The following is a 14,657-nucleotide window of genomic DNA, read 5'->3' as shown; positions in this document are numbered from 1 at the left end:
CCTGGGATGGGAGCCCCAAGCCAGGGAGGGGCAAAGGCTGGGCCTGAGGCCTGGGCCGGACACTGGGCTGGGACTCGGTTCCCTCTGGAAGGATGAAGAATTGTCTAAGGATGACAACGTGCAGAGAAGGCCTGTCAACTCATCTTCTGCTGACTCTGGGCCCACAGCACCTCTCAAACCCCACAGCCACTCTCACCGCCTAGCCTGTGTCCCCACATCTTCTCTGAGATCTCTCCTCATTCTACTGTACCCCAGGATAAGGACTTAGCCAGAAATAGATAGTGTCCCCTTTCTGTCTGGTGACAGTGCTTCTCTCCCTACTGTTACCTGTGTTCAGGCCCATCCAAACATCTTCGTCCCCAGCCTGACAAACTTTCTCACCCTCTTCCTTCACCCAGGGGACCCTCTGCCTCTCCACCCCACCCCCAACATCTTTTGTCTCCGTTTCTTAGTCATGACAGTCTCTCTGTCCCCTCCCACCCCCACACTCCCACCATCCTCCCAACCATCCCAGCACCGTCCTTCCTAATCTTGGGAGGCATCTTGTCTGGCTGAACTGGAGAATTCCGGGATCTAGGCCATACTCCTTAGCAGACAGCCCCATCCTTGGGAGGAGGAGCAGGAGAGAGCCTGAGGAAGAAAGGGGGTGGGGGGGTTGGTGGGAACAAGGTCAGGCCAGGAGGCCCCTGAGGACAGACTGTGGGGAGACTGGGACTGAGGGGAAAGCACAGGAACTAGAGCCAGGGCCAAAGGAAGAGGGGGGCCAGCGGGAGGTATTTGCGGGGGAGGTTCAGCAGCTGTCTTTCCTAAGACAGGGACACATGGGCCTGGTTATTGCTCTTGTCACATGTGGAGTGGTAGGAGATGGAAGAGGGAGAAAGACAGGGCCAGCAAAGGAGAACATCAGCACAGAGATAAGTGGGCTTAGCTGTCAGAGCCACTGGTCCCCAGCAGAGGGGCACCCAAGGCCAGCTTAATCCAGCACACACTCCCCTCACCTTTGAGTCCTCTATCCCGGTAACACTGACCCCTGACAGGGTCTTCTCTAATACAGGCAATACCCACATTCCCACTTGCAAAGGTAAAATAAGACATGACCCCCAGGGGGTTATCAGAGAGAAAAGGAGGAAAGCAAGAGCCCTACTGGATTTTAGCAGCAGGTGTGGTATACAGGGAAAAGAAATTTGGACAGCCAGGAACTGAAAGACCCCCCAGTTTAAACCAGACCTCTGTGTCTCTTCCTCAGGGACCAAAATGTCCTGCCAGATTCCTCCTGGAAAAAACCTGTTTCCCTCCCGTCTCCTCCCCCAGCCAGTTTCCAGACTTCCCATCTCCTCAGAAAAGAGAGATCCACCTATTCAGATCCTCCCTGTAGTGTGTGTGGGTGGAGGAGCTGGGCTCCGCTAGTGGACCATGGTCCAGGCAGGGGCTCCAGGTCCAGAGTGGGTGGGAGGAGAAGGCGTCACTTCCGGGGGCCATTGCCAGTGTCTGGTGGCTCCCTGCTCTCTGATTGGGCAGAAATAACCTGGGCAGGCGTGTGACCCCACTGGCGTGGAGGGGCTATGCCCCAACGCCACCTGTCTTCCTACCCATCTGCTCCACAGAGTGTTGCCTGCTCTGCCCCTGGGCCCTGGAGCCCTTCTCCACCTGGTGAGTGGTGAGTGGCGAGCAAGGTTTGGAGTTAAGTGAGGGTAGGAAGGACTGGAAAGAGGAATTGGGCTCTCTGCTGGGGGAGGGGCAGGCAAACTGGAACCTACAGGCACTGACCTTTGTCGAGAAGAGTGTAGACTTCCCAGAATGGGAGGAGCAGGACAGAGCAGGGGTAGGGGGTGGGGTGCTGCTTTCTGAGGGACTGATCACAGACTTGGTGGAATATGGCACAGTCCTGGCTGGCCCTAAGGAAAGGGGACCTAGGCCCAGGGAGAAAATAAGAAAGGAGGTACATTTCAGGCTTAGGGAACACAGATCCAAGCTGGACACAGCTGCAATCCCCATTCTTACCCAGTCATTCCTAGTTAGCTTACGGGGTTCTGAATCCTGGGGCTGGGGAAGCTGGGCCAGGCAAGCCAGGCACAGGGAGATGGTAAGGGGAGGAGGGCTCATGCATGTTGACAGACCTACAGGAAATCCCAATATTGAATCAGGTGCAGGCCTCTTTGCACAACTTGTGAAAGGAGGAGGAAGCCATGTGGGGGGTCCTGTGAAGGAACCGGAAGGGGTCTGTGGCGGGGGCTGGGAGGAAGGTGAGGGCTAGGAGACGGATATGGTGGGTGTCTAAGATGAGGTAAGCCCTGTAAGGCGGGCATCACCTCACCCAGCGGGTGATCATTCCTGGGCAACTTGCTTCAGGAAGGAAGTCTCAGGACTGTTAGCCCATCTCTTTACCTTGGATAACCCAGTATTTCAGAACTTAAGAGTGCAAAGGAAAACTCCAAGAGACTTTATGTGTTGGGGTAAATAGAAAAAGAATGAGAGGTTAATTTCTCCCACACCACCTTCTCAATCTTTTAATCACCGACCTCTAGAAATCCAGTTTTATTTTTGCCTAATTCCCCTCTTCAACCCCATTCCCCAATCTACTCCTCAGCATACTTTGCATGTTTGGTACCTCCTCGTCCTGGCCCTATACCCTGTTTCCAAGCTCTTCTCCAATACTTCCATTCTCCATCCGCACCCTAGATTTTCTCCAGTGAAACAACCAGGGTTGCTCAGACTTTGAGGAGAATTGAGATGTGTGTGTACATATCTTGTCCTGCTGCTCTTGGCAGGGGGCAGGGGCCAGGGGCACCAGACCTGCCTCAGGTGTACTAGGGAACCCTGACAAAGAGGAGACGCTGTATGCTACAGTCACAAGACGATGTGGGAGCACTCCAAGCTTCAGCAGTTCTAGGCTGGTCAGCATCTCACACCTTCCCAGCATCTGTTCCCCGAGCCAGGCAGAGTCTTTTCCTTGAAACTCGATTAAATGTTCCTTATTCCTGTCACTTGCAGGATAGATTCTAGACCCTCTTCCTCGACCCACCTGTGCCCCACCTGTGCCCTACCCTACTCTTCCCAGAAGTGCAAGAGCCCAAGCCGCCTCCATGGCCCCAGGAAGGATTCAGGGGAGAGGCCCCATACAGGGAGCCACTCCAACCAGACAGCCTGGCCAGAATGGAGCTGACTGGTAAGAACAGCCTTGAGAGAACTAGGGCTAAATCAGAACTTGGTGGAGGGGAAAGAGAAAGGAGATGGGGGTGGGGGTGGGGGTCCCATTTCCCAGGAAGAAGGTCTCTGAGGGGCACATTCCCTGGATTTCAGGTCTGGGTCCTAAGTGGGAATTCCTGGGCCACCACCCAACAATAATTTCTTCCTTATCCACCCCTTTCAACTTCACATCTCTTCATTTAAGAATTGCTCCTCGTGGTCATACTTCTCCTAACTGCAAGACTAACTTTGTCCAGCCCGGCTCCTCCTGCTTGTGACCCCCGACTACTAAATAAACTGCTTCGTGACTCCCACGTCCTTCACAGCAGACTGGTGAGAATCCCCAAGCACTCTCCCCTCTATCCACCTACCTAGTGAGATACCCTCACTCCCATCACTTCCTCTCACCCCCTGATCCAATCACTACTCTCCCAGTAGTCTTTGGTAAGACCACCACCCCCTGATCACCACATGTTGACAATGATTGTGGTTTACAATCAAACCCTCTTTTAAAAGCTCTCGTCTGGTTATATTACTCTTAGAAGCCTATCCTGGTTATTGGGCCACCATACCCCCCTCTATTTCAGCTCCCTCTCCACCACCCCTCCACCAATCTTTTCCAACAGAGCCAGTGCCCAGACATTAACCCTTTGTCCACACCTGTCCTGCTGCCTGCTGTGGACTTCAGCTTGGGAGAATGGAAAACCCAGACGGTAAGAAAGCCATCCTTTCCCTTGGTTTCCCTAGTCCTGTCTTCATCTGTTTCCGACTGCTTCCCATGGATTCTTCAAAATTCCTGAGCTCCCTAAAAAGATCTCACCTTCAGCTTGGCCATTCTAACCCAATCTACATTCTGCTATGGGGATATCCTCTGGACAAGATGATGGCTTGTGGTCCAGTATGTTAAATAGAGTCAAAGCTGACTACCATGAAAAGCAAGATAGAAGTCTCTTATGGCCATGCCTTTGACCTATTTCCGTTCAATCTTCTTAAGCTAGCATGAAGAAGTAAGATGATCTGTTGTCCTCAGATGACACAAAACTGGAGAGTATAGCTAAAATTAAAAAAAAAACAGAATTGAGGTTCAAACTGCTAAAAGGCTAGGTTGAAAACAAGGTGGAATTTAGCAGAGATGTATACAAAATTCAACATATCAAGTAACTGAATAAAGTCCTACTCCAGCTTTCAGGCCACAGTGCTCCTGCTTCCCTCTTATAAACTTCTAGCCCTAGTACTTACTATGAAAAATATCTGGGAGGGTTAAATTGATCCCCAAATTAGCATTGTAATGACATTATCGAAGCAGCTACTTAAAAAGCTAGGGATTCTAGGTAGCTTTAGATGTTTAACATCCACATTACAGAAACATTCCTGTAAAACTATTCCAAGTGGACTGCACTTAAAGTACTGTGCTGAGTACTAGCCAGCCTCTTTTAGACACATGCTCATTTCTTCAGAGGAACTGTATTAAACTAGCATGTTTCCAAAAGGAGGAAGCAACCTGAACAGTAAGAGATTAGAAAATATGTTATGTGAGGAACAGTTAAAAAAATAATGCAGCTTGTGTGATTAGCTTGGAGAAGAGGGGCAGTCTTGTGGTAGAGCATGAAGTGCTTTAGCCTGACACTCAGAAAACCTCCTGGGAGGGAGTGCTCCTTGGAAAGCCAGCTCTTCTACCCTCAAGATCCCTAGAATTCCCTTTCTGCCCTCAGGTCTTCTGGAGTCCTGGGTGAAAGAAGGGCAATTGCTAGGGATCTCTTATAGTTCCAGCTCCATCATTTATCAGTAAGCCCCCCCATCCCTTTATCTTTATAATCTTTATGATGGTCTCAACTCTACATTGAGTTTTCAAAAAATCATATGACCCTAAGATTTTGTAGCAGATAGAGTAGATTTGCAACACTAGAACCAGGAGGTAAAAGCTACAATAGGACAGATTTCAGCACAATGTGAGGGGGGATAAAAGCTTTTCTGACTGGAATTAAGTGTAAGACCAGGCTGGGTTACTGGACACTGGAGTTATTCAAGCAGAGGCTGATGACCAATTGTCGGGAGACTGTGAAGGAATTCCTGTGCTGGGTGGGACCTTGGTCCTGTCCAATTCTCAGCTCCTATGATTCATTCTGCTGGCTACTCCTACAGGCTCCCCACCCACTATTAGCATACCCTTTGAAGCTGTCCGCTTCTCTCCTCCATCTCTTTCCAGGAGCAGACCAAGGCACAGGACGTTCTGGGAGCGGCGACCCTTCTGCTGGAGGCAGTGATGGCAGCACGGGGACAACTGGGACCCAGCTGCCTCTCATCCCTGCTGGTGCAGCTTTCTGGACAGGTCCGCCTCCTCCTTGGGGCCCTACAGGGCCTCCTTGGAACCCAGGTAAGTCCCAGTCAAGGCAGCTACAGAAACTGTCTTTCTTTTCTGACTCCCCTTAGAAGACCTGAGGGAAGAAAGGGGAATTCTAGAAATCTTGAGGGTGGAAGAGCTGACCTGCTAAGGGGTGCTCTCTCCCAGCCACAAAACCTGGGTGCTGGTACCTTATCTTTCCCACATAGACCAGGAGGCATGATATCTGGTGCAGTTCTCTGGCCTCAGGCCCATCCTCTGCCCTCAGCTTCCTCCACAGGGCAGGACCACAGCTCACAAGGATCCCAGTGCCATCTTCCTGAGCTTCCAACAACTGCTCCGAGGAAAGGTGCGTTTCCTGCTGCTTGTAATGGGGCCCACCCTCTGTGCCAAGCGGGCCCCACCCGCCACAGCTGTCCTGAGCAGCACCTCTCCATTCCTCACCCTGAACAAGCTCCCAAACAGGACTTTTGGATTGCTGGAGACAAACTCCAGTGTCTCAGCCAGAACTACTGGCTCTGGACTTCTGAAGAGACTGCAGGGATTCATAGCCAAGATTCCCAGTCTACTAAACCAAACATCCAGGTCTTCAGGCCGAATCCCTGGACACCTGAACAGGACACACAGACCCTTGAATGGGATTCATGGACTCTTTCCTGGACCCTCCTCCAGGGCCCTAGGAGCCCCGGGAATTCCTCTAGGAACTTCAGACATGGGCTCCCCACCACCCTACCTTCAGCCTGGAGATTCTCCTTCCCCAGCCCATCCTCCTCCTGGACAATACACCCTCTTCTCTCCTTCACCCCCCTTACCCATCCCCATGGTCCAGCTCCAACCCCTCCTTCCTGACCCCTCTGCTATCACACCCAACTCTACCAGTCCTCTTCTAGTTGCAGCCCATCCTCACTTCCGGAATCTGTCTCAGGGAGAGTAAGGTACTCAGGCACTGCCAACCTCAGCATTGCCTCCCACATACAATCCCCTTACTCAGAGGAGAGGCATTGGGACACAACTGCAGCTAGACAGGCATACCTCATTTTATGGCGCTTCATTTTATTGTGCTTTACAGATACTGCATTTTTTACAAATTGAAGGTTTGTGGCAACCTTGTGTTGTCAGATCATGGTTAGCATTTTTTAGCAATAAAGTATTTTTAATGAAGGTATATACATTGCTTTTTTAGACATAATGCTATTGCACTCTTTAATAGACTACAACATCGTGTAAACATAACTTTTATATGCACTGGGAAACCAAAAAGATTCCTGTGACTCGCTTTATTGTGATATTCACTTTATTCCAATGGTCTGGAACCGAACCCACAATATCTCCGAGGTATGCCTGCACCAGATTTCCTGCTTTTGCCTGAAACCAAAGCTCTGGTAAAGGGAGACATGTAAGACAGAGAAAGTAGAATTTTTTTTACTATATATCATAAAACTTCAGAAGCTATTTTTTTTTAAACTATCAATAATATCTACCAGGGCAGCCAGTTACCTCTTGTCTATATTCTGCACAAATGTACAACTTACTAGTTCTCTTGTGTTCTTTTTTCATAAAATAATTCTGCAAAGGCCTGGACTAGCCTGGCTTCTGAACAGAGGTAGAGACTGACTGAGCTTCTCTGTCAGAGAAAATGAGTTTTGATTTTCTGCTCTGAACTAAGGTTAGTCTCTTTACTTTTACTATATTGTTCTTAATGGGGCTCTGATCGCTTTTTCTTAGGAGATCCTTACTCTTGAGAAATGAATGAGAAGTTGTATCTGGGAAAGGTTGTCCCTACACAATAGATAAAACTGAGCCTGTGTAAATAAAGAAAAAATGAGAGCACCCAAGAGCTACCTGAAAAGCAAGGGGAAGATGTTCTTCTTGTGGGGTCAACAGATCTCCCCCTGCCTGAGGAAAAGCTAACAGGAAACTCTGGAGAGCCTCACACCCCAGGTAAGGCTGTGCAGACAGGTCAGTCGAGACAAGACATAGATGTGACAGCTGAGCAAACAGCCAGTGCTTCAGCAGCTCAGCAGGGAGCTGCACCAGGCATGGGTTCCTGCCTCCCTCCTGTGGAGGTCAGGGGGAAGTGCAGGAAGTGGCATGAGTCCGTTTCCTAGGGTTCACACAGCAGGAGGGACAAGTACACGTCAAGTACAAGTTGAAGTCTCATTTCCCAGTTCCTAGAAGTGCACCACATCTAAAATGCGGCCCTATGTGACCACATAAACTCTGTCAGGGGATCTCTAGAAAAGACATCAGGCTTATGGGGCTTTGCAAACAAATGCCATCTTGGTGCTTAGGAAGAGATCTCTACTGCCCCAAATAAAAACTCTATTGCAGAGTTCAGTGCTACCTCCAGAGGCTCCTGTAGCAAAACTAATGGAAACTTTTTCTTCTCCCACCTCAACTCCCCAAAGGAGAGGAAAAGCTACCATGTAGGAAGAGGAGCCAGGAACCTAGGGTTCCAAACACTGCCACAAATACCCCCAGGATCATTAAAGGCATTCCAAAACAGAATGAAAGCCAGTGTGCCAGGAACCTTATGTACATTACCTTTTTTAACACGCACGTCTCTGTAAGGTGGGTACCCTCATCTCTACCTTACAGATGAGAAAATGGACTCAGAGAAGCCAGGCAAGTTCCCAGTGGTTTCACAGCCTGTGAGCAGGTAAAGAAACACCCTAGGCTGACTTAGTCTGGAGCCCATACTCTCCCCAGTGTGGTGCACTGTCCACTGTATCAGTTAGTGACTCTATTTATTGGGAAAGATCTCCAAATCCTTAGGAAGTCAACACATCAACAGTTAAAGAGTTCTGCGTTGAAAACGAAAGCTCTTGGTGCAGGTGACCAATTTGGACATCTCCAGGTGTCCCCCACTCCAGTCACAGACAGAACAGTTGCCATAGAGAAAAAAAATCAACAAATGCGCAAAGCTCAAAAGTGCTGTCCAAATCTCAGGTGGTGTCAGTTTCTGCATGGAAGAGAATCAGTTCATCCACACTACACATTCCAGCTGCACTCAATGGAGTGGCAAGTGGACCTTTTAATTTACTGAAAGACTAAAGACTAAAGTAAGTTATATCTAACAATCAAATGAAATACTTATGGCACCTGAAAGCCAGTACCCAGGACGAAATATGTCAAAAGGACCAGAGACACAGAATTAAGGGCTCTCAGCACAGTCAGATGAGAGGCAAAAACTGCAAGAACTATGTAGCCAGAAAGTTCCAGGCATCCAGTACAGGCATTTGACTTACCCCAGGGCAAATGCAAATAACTCACAGGCTTCTCCAGTGTGAAGCTGCCCCTATGGAGGACCTAACCTGTTCCCAAATCATTCTGTCTGGCTGACTGTGTCCCTTCTTCCCTTTATAGAAATGACAAAAACTGTTACAAGAACACTCTTATCTCTATTCAACTGTACGTCAGTTCTCTTCCTTCTGTCACCCGGGGCAGCAAGACAGTCTGCTCTGCCACTCCTCAAACTATTATTGGTAATTAGGTTCACTCTAACCTAAATCTATTCTTCTCCAACCCCTGCAAGAAAATCTGACGGCAGGGAAAGGTTCTAGGATTCCATAAAAATTCATCCCCACCCCCACTTCATCTCCTATTTCCCTCTCCCATCACCCCCACCCCACAGTAAAGCAAAAGAAACACCTTTTCCTCCCCCCTGCAGAGGCCATTCATTTTCAACCCATTTCCCTAAATACTATTTCTAACACCTGATGTAAAGACCTGAAAATGATAGGGAAGGAAATACCCCAGGCATCCCAGCAGGAGGACCAGCTCCATGGCAAAACCAGGAGAGCAAAAAAGACAACTGCTTAATACACACTCACAATCTTTCTAGATTGTTACCCTGGGCTTCCCTTGTAAGCACCACCATTTCCTCAACTTTGTTCTCCCCCCACTTTTAAATTAGTGACTGCAGTCAGGCTGTTGTATTGTCCTGGGCACTGGCACTGGACTGCCAACCTCATCGGTATTGCTGCCCTGTCCACTTCAGTGGTCTGCACGGCAGCTCCCCATTCAGTGTCACTGGTAAAAACCACCACCACTTACCCTCCCTCCAGGTCAGCACCAGAATGTAGAGCAGAGAGCTAGCTCCTCCACCTGCTTCCATAACCACCAAATTGCTCTTCCTCTCCTCTTCAGAGTCGTGTCCCATGCCTGAGTCTAAAAGCCTCAACCCAAAGCTTCCATAAGAATGATGAACATTTCCAGGCTATGCAAGTGACTCATTCAAGTCAACGTGCTCTGACTTCCTAAGCAATGGAAAGGGTTGGAAGGACACAGCAGGGCTCCTTGCCTATTCAAAATTCTATGCCAAATGGGTGGTATCTTCCGGCCTGGGGTGCCCTCAGGAGACAAAAGTACAATACTGTCTCCCAGATAGAAAATCACATTGGAGGACAGATGCTGGAGGTAGTCAGCCAGCAGGCTGAGACAACCCTCAACCCAGATACAAGAGGTTGATAGATCCTACCTGACATGTGAACATCTGGCGGTGGGCCAGAAACATGATGTACCGTACACAAACTGGAAAAAATGATTTTAAAGTAAATGGAAAAAATTTTTTTAAAAAGGAAGGGGAAAGAGTCTGAGAAAGTAAAGTTTAATTTTAAAAAGCATCCACATGAAACAACTTCTGATTCCTTTTAAGCTCTCCCATTGAGTCTTTCACAAGCAAGTCGGTTTCCCGTTGAGTCCAGACCTCCTAAAGATGCAGCCACAGTGGACAGAAAACAGGTAAACAAGAGCGACTGCTCCTTGGGCTTGAACGAATATCCATGACCTGAGTGACTGAGCAGCAAGGTTGGCTTCCGGGTGGTTCAAAATGCCAGTTTCTTCATCAGCAGATAAACTCTGGAATCCACTTCAAATCCATGCAGGTTGTTGGCATCACCCTGCAGCCTCATGAGCAGGCCCCCATAGGACACGTAGGCAGAGCTGAAACAGAACACCCAGTCCCATGAGTCTGAGGTCCAGAGCAATTGCTACTCTACTCAACAGTTCTCCACCTTAGCCTAAGAAAAAGAGGCACCCTCATAAAGTTTTGTCATCAAGAAGCAAAATTCAGACAAAGATGAATGCACAGACATGTGCAAGGCAGTGTTCTTTATATCAGCAAAGGTGGAAAATACTCCATGCCCAGAATAAGGGAAATGGTCAAATCAATTACAATATGTCCATTTCCTGGAATGTTACACAGCTATCAAAATGTTTAGGAAAAGCTTTAAATTGACTTGAGGAAACACGTTTTACATAACATTAAGCAAAAAGAACAGAACAAAACATTGTAATAAACAACATGATCTAACAGAAAAAAAGTACATAGGAAAAAAACCCTAGAACATTCAAGAATGTTTATGTAAAAGATTCCCTCTGGGTATAGAATTATAGGTGACTTTTTTCCTTCTTCAAGTTACTTCTCTGCTTTTCAAATTTCTTACAAAGGGCACATATTGTTTTAATAAGATTTTAAAGAAAAGAAAAAAATAGTTGAGCAGGGAAACCAAAGAACTGGGGATTGGACTGCAGAGTAGCAAAACACACACACACACACACACACACACACACACACACACAAACACACACAAAAACAAAAAAGCCTAGCAGTTTAATCACTTACGCTGCATTTAGTTCTTGGAGAAGTAACTTTCCTTTGCATTTCACACAGCAAGACGTTTCAGTTCTGACAGAGGACAAAGTGAGGAGCCTACACTTCAGACTGGAAACTGTTCCCAAAAGAGTTTCTTTCTGGGTCCTGCCTAGGTCTGAGATGCTTGGGGAGAGAGAGACCCAATACAGGAAGCCTAAGCAAGGCACATAGTTTTAGAGCTCAGTCCAAATTCTCACAAAAGAGAAGGGGGAAAGGGTTCTCACAAGACCATGGAACTTACAGGCGTGTTGCTGCTTCGGTAGAAGTTTCATCTCCCTCAATCCTATACACTTTCCCATACATTACGTACTCAAATTGGTCAGCCCTGTGAAACAATAGTGGCAGTTATTCTCAAAAGCAGTTAACAAAAAGAGGACCTTTAAAATGGTAACTGGTAGGTAAGTGCCAACATCATAACAACAGGCACTTTCCAAATGATGTCATTCACTCCTCACAGCAACCCTGTGAGCTAGGTATGACCATCTGTATTCTACTGATGAGGAAACTAATACAAAAAGGTTAAAGTTATTCAACAAGTAAGTGGTACAGCTGAGATATGAACTGAGTGGGGCTCCAAAGCCTTTCCATCACACCAAACTCCCTCCCAAACAACAAACATAGGTCATTCAGTGGTCATTTCCTTAACTATCAAAAAGCTACAACTCAGGGGGGAGGGTATAGCTCAGTGGTAGAGCGTGTGCTTAGTATGCACGAGGTCCTGGGCTCAATCCCTAGTACTCCATTAAAAAAACAAATAAACCTTGTTACCACACCCTCCCCTTAAAAAAGTTTTCAAAAAATAAATAAATAAAAAGCTACAACTTACACACATGTAATCACTGCTCTGGATAAACACCTGGATATCTGGATTCTTAGGTGCAGCAATTTCCTTAAGGTTACATAGATTCTACTAATAATCATTTATTCTACAAATTAAGTAAGGGTCTTTCTATACCACTTATCTACTTAGTCCTCAGGCAAACTTCAAGTACTCCCTTCTCCACTCCCTCACCTGGAAGGCCTATCATCTGTGGGGTTATATTCACCATCATCCAGAGTACCATCTTCATACAAGGTACTGGCTATGACCAACCGGAACTTGTCACCTGAAAATCACGGCAATATCAGAGAGTAAAGAACAGCTGAAACAGTAAAAAGCCTCTCACTATTGTCTGTGTTCAATACTTACCCAGGTCTACAGGGTAAATCTGAATGTTTACATCTAAGATGAGGTCCATCTTGAAAGATTCGCTCTCACAGTGCAGTCGAGACACTGGAGGGAAACAGGGAAAGAGTGACAGAGGTAATTGCCTGGCCCAGGGCAGACCCTGCAAACTCACTTTGAGGGACTGTATGCAACAGTATACTCAAATCTAACCCAATCTGCATCCACTGGCTTCTCCTCTGCTCTCACAGAAGTGCAGGCCTAATCAGAATCAAATATACAAGGAGAGAAAAACTACAGCAAGTAGATAGAATCCCCAGAAAAGATTCAAAGATTCTCTGGCACCAAATACTATCTAGGTTCTAGGCCTGCTGAGGTAATTAAGAAACAACCTGATCTGGGGTCAAGTTATTCATTCATCCAAAGGTTTCATCTTTCAGTGCCAGGCACTGTACTAAGGGGATTATCAAGGTGTGTAAGAACTGGTTTTCATCCTAAAAAACATCTGTCTCCAAACAAAGGAAGAGACACCAAGGACAAACAATTATTGATCAATGTTATAAAAAAAAGAGGTGTGTATCAAGCAGTCAACTCTAACTCTAAGAGGATTTCACAAAGAACCAGATTCTGAGGGCGGATTATTCGCTGTACAGTCTTGAGTGGATTGCTGAGTCTCTCAGAGCAAAATGGGTGAGACACCACCTACCTCATGGAGACTCTTAAGTAAATTACGACAAAGTGTGTGTAAAGTGCACAGTACAGCGCCTAGCACAGAGTGGGTAGCGAAGAGAAAGATGCCCAGAAGTTCACTAGTGCCTCGAGAAAAGGCCGCCCAGGCACCGGGCACAGCATGTGTGAAGCCAGGGAGAGCTCAGAATCTCCGTTTCCACATCTATAAAGTTTCCTGAGGAAGGTCCCTACATCAGGACCTGTAGGGGCAGACCACGTGAGATGGGTGGACCAGGGGCCCAGGGGCGTGGCCCCAAGATTAGCCCCTTCCCCCAAACTGCCCCTACATATCTTACTTACCTCGGTCAAACTTCTTGCCCTCTGGATCAATGTCTTTCACATCAAAAATATCCTCAAACAGGATGCCCGCCATGGTGAGGAGTCCACGAGAGTAGAAAAGGCGCTGAGCGCGCGACCACGGCTAGGGGTACGCGCACCCCCGTCGCGTGGAGAAAAAGAGGGGAAAGACGAAAAGCAGCGCTTGAAGAGCGGCAGCAAAGAATTAGAATGACGCATGCGCACGGACAAGCAGTCACACGGCCACTTCCGCCGCCTGGCTATCGGGGCTTCTTAACTTCCGCCCCGAACTATTGTTTCCTTGGGCGTCAGCTTTAAGGGCGGGTCTTAGGTCCAGATAACTCCGCCCCAGGGCGGGGACACCATAGGTCCCACCCCCGGCCGAGGTGGCGTGGTGGCACGTTCTCTCCGGAGGCTCTACTGCGCCCTCTTCAGAAGCCGGGTCAGGAAGACTGGAATGCTTGGGGGCCTATCCCAGCCAGGGACCTTGATCTCTGGCCCAGAGAAGCCCAGCCCTGGCCCTACCCTGCCGGTCAGCGAGCCTGCCGAGGCCACAGTCCGCGCGAAGGGCGAGCGGAGCAGAACCCTGCTCCCGGCAGGGCGCAGTACCCAGCCCCTCCAGCTGGCACCGAGGCCCCCCCAGGCCGGCCAGGGCCGGCTCGGCCCAGCTGGGTGTTACCCGAGCTGGGTCCATCCAGTTTGGGAATTTGCCATGATATTACCATGAGAAAAAGGAAAGCCTGCACTGTCCCCTCCCCTGGTATTGCACCCTCCTCACCCTTGCTCTCCTCCCTCGCACCGCCCCTTCAGCATGGCATTAACCCCTTCACACTGCCCTCCTCAAGCACTGCCTCTTCAGCAAGGTTCTGCCTTTACCCCTACCAGAGCCCTCTCTGGACACTGATCTCCTATGAGCCCCTTCATCCTGGCACTGTCCTCTCCTACGGATACTACCTCTTCCTTTACATTTCCCGTTCCTCTAGGGTGGTGGTTCTCACATTGCCCCCTTCCTGGTCACTACTTCCTCCTCCTGGGAACCCCCTCTGCCTCCCACGTGCCCATTCACCCTGGAACTGCCTCCTTCCCACACTGCCTGTTTCCTGGGCACCGGCCTCTCCCCTGACACTATCTCTGACACTGTCCATCCACCTTGCGCTTACCCCACCCTCTGCTCTATCGTTCTCCCGACCCTGATGGAGAACACAGAGCCCCAGCAGACTGTTCCCCGATGGCGGCTAGATGTCAGCAGCTACTCGGGTTTCTCCTTGGGCCTTGTCAGGGAG

General features: G+C 48.6%; 2 protein-coding genes across 4 annotated transcripts; one reads left to right on the top strand and one right to left on the bottom strand.

Moving 5' to 3' along the window:
- Window positions 1-3,021: 3,021 nt before the first annotated feature.
- Window positions 3,022-6,758, top strand: THPO (thrombopoietin). 3 transcript variants are annotated; one of them, XM_064493411.1, is made up of 6 exons: window positions 3,100-3,166; window positions 3,392-3,519; window positions 3,813-3,899; window positions 5,393-5,560; window positions 5,796-5,876; window positions 5,993-6,440. In XM_064493411.1, exons 1-6 carry the CDS (start codon window positions 3,154-3,156, stop codon window positions 6,374-6,376), a joined length of 861 nt encoding a protein of 286 aa, XP_064349481.1. In that variant the 5' UTR covers window positions 3,100-3,153; the 3' UTR covers window positions 6,377-6,440. The 3 variants fall into 3 exon arrangements, with proteins under 3 accessions (XP_031308429.1, XP_064349481.1, XP_064349472.1); XM_031452569.2 differs by having other exon boundaries at window positions 3,022-3,166; window positions 5,796-6,758; XM_064493402.1 differs by having other exon boundaries at window positions 5,813-6,440.
- Window positions 6,759-10,120: 3,362 nt separating this feature from the next.
- Window positions 10,121-14,109, bottom strand: POLR2H (RNA polymerase II, I and III subunit H). The gene is made up of 5 exons (XM_010976190.3): window positions 13,378-14,109; window positions 12,373-12,456; window positions 12,196-12,289; window positions 11,425-11,508; window positions 10,121-10,471 (listed from the first exon to the last, which is right to left on the bottom strand). The coding sequence occupies exons 1-5, from the start codon at window positions 13,448-13,450 to the stop codon at window positions 10,354-10,356; spliced, it is 453 nt and encodes a 150-aa protein (XP_010974492.1). The 5' UTR covers window positions 13,451-14,109; the 3' UTR covers window positions 10,121-10,353.
- Window positions 14,110-14,657: the final 548 nt, after the last annotated feature.

Source organism: Camelus dromedarius, chromosome 2 (assembly GCF_036321535.1).
Source record: "Camelus dromedarius isolate mCamDro1 chromosome 2, mCamDro1.pat, whole genome shotgun sequence".
In the NCBI taxonomy this organism is placed as follows: domain Eukaryota; kingdom Metazoa; phylum Chordata; class Mammalia; order Artiodactyla; family Camelidae; genus Camelus; species Camelus dromedarius.
The sequence above is the reverse complement of the archived record's forward strand: the minus strand, read 5'-3'. Positions and strand labels throughout refer to the sequence as shown.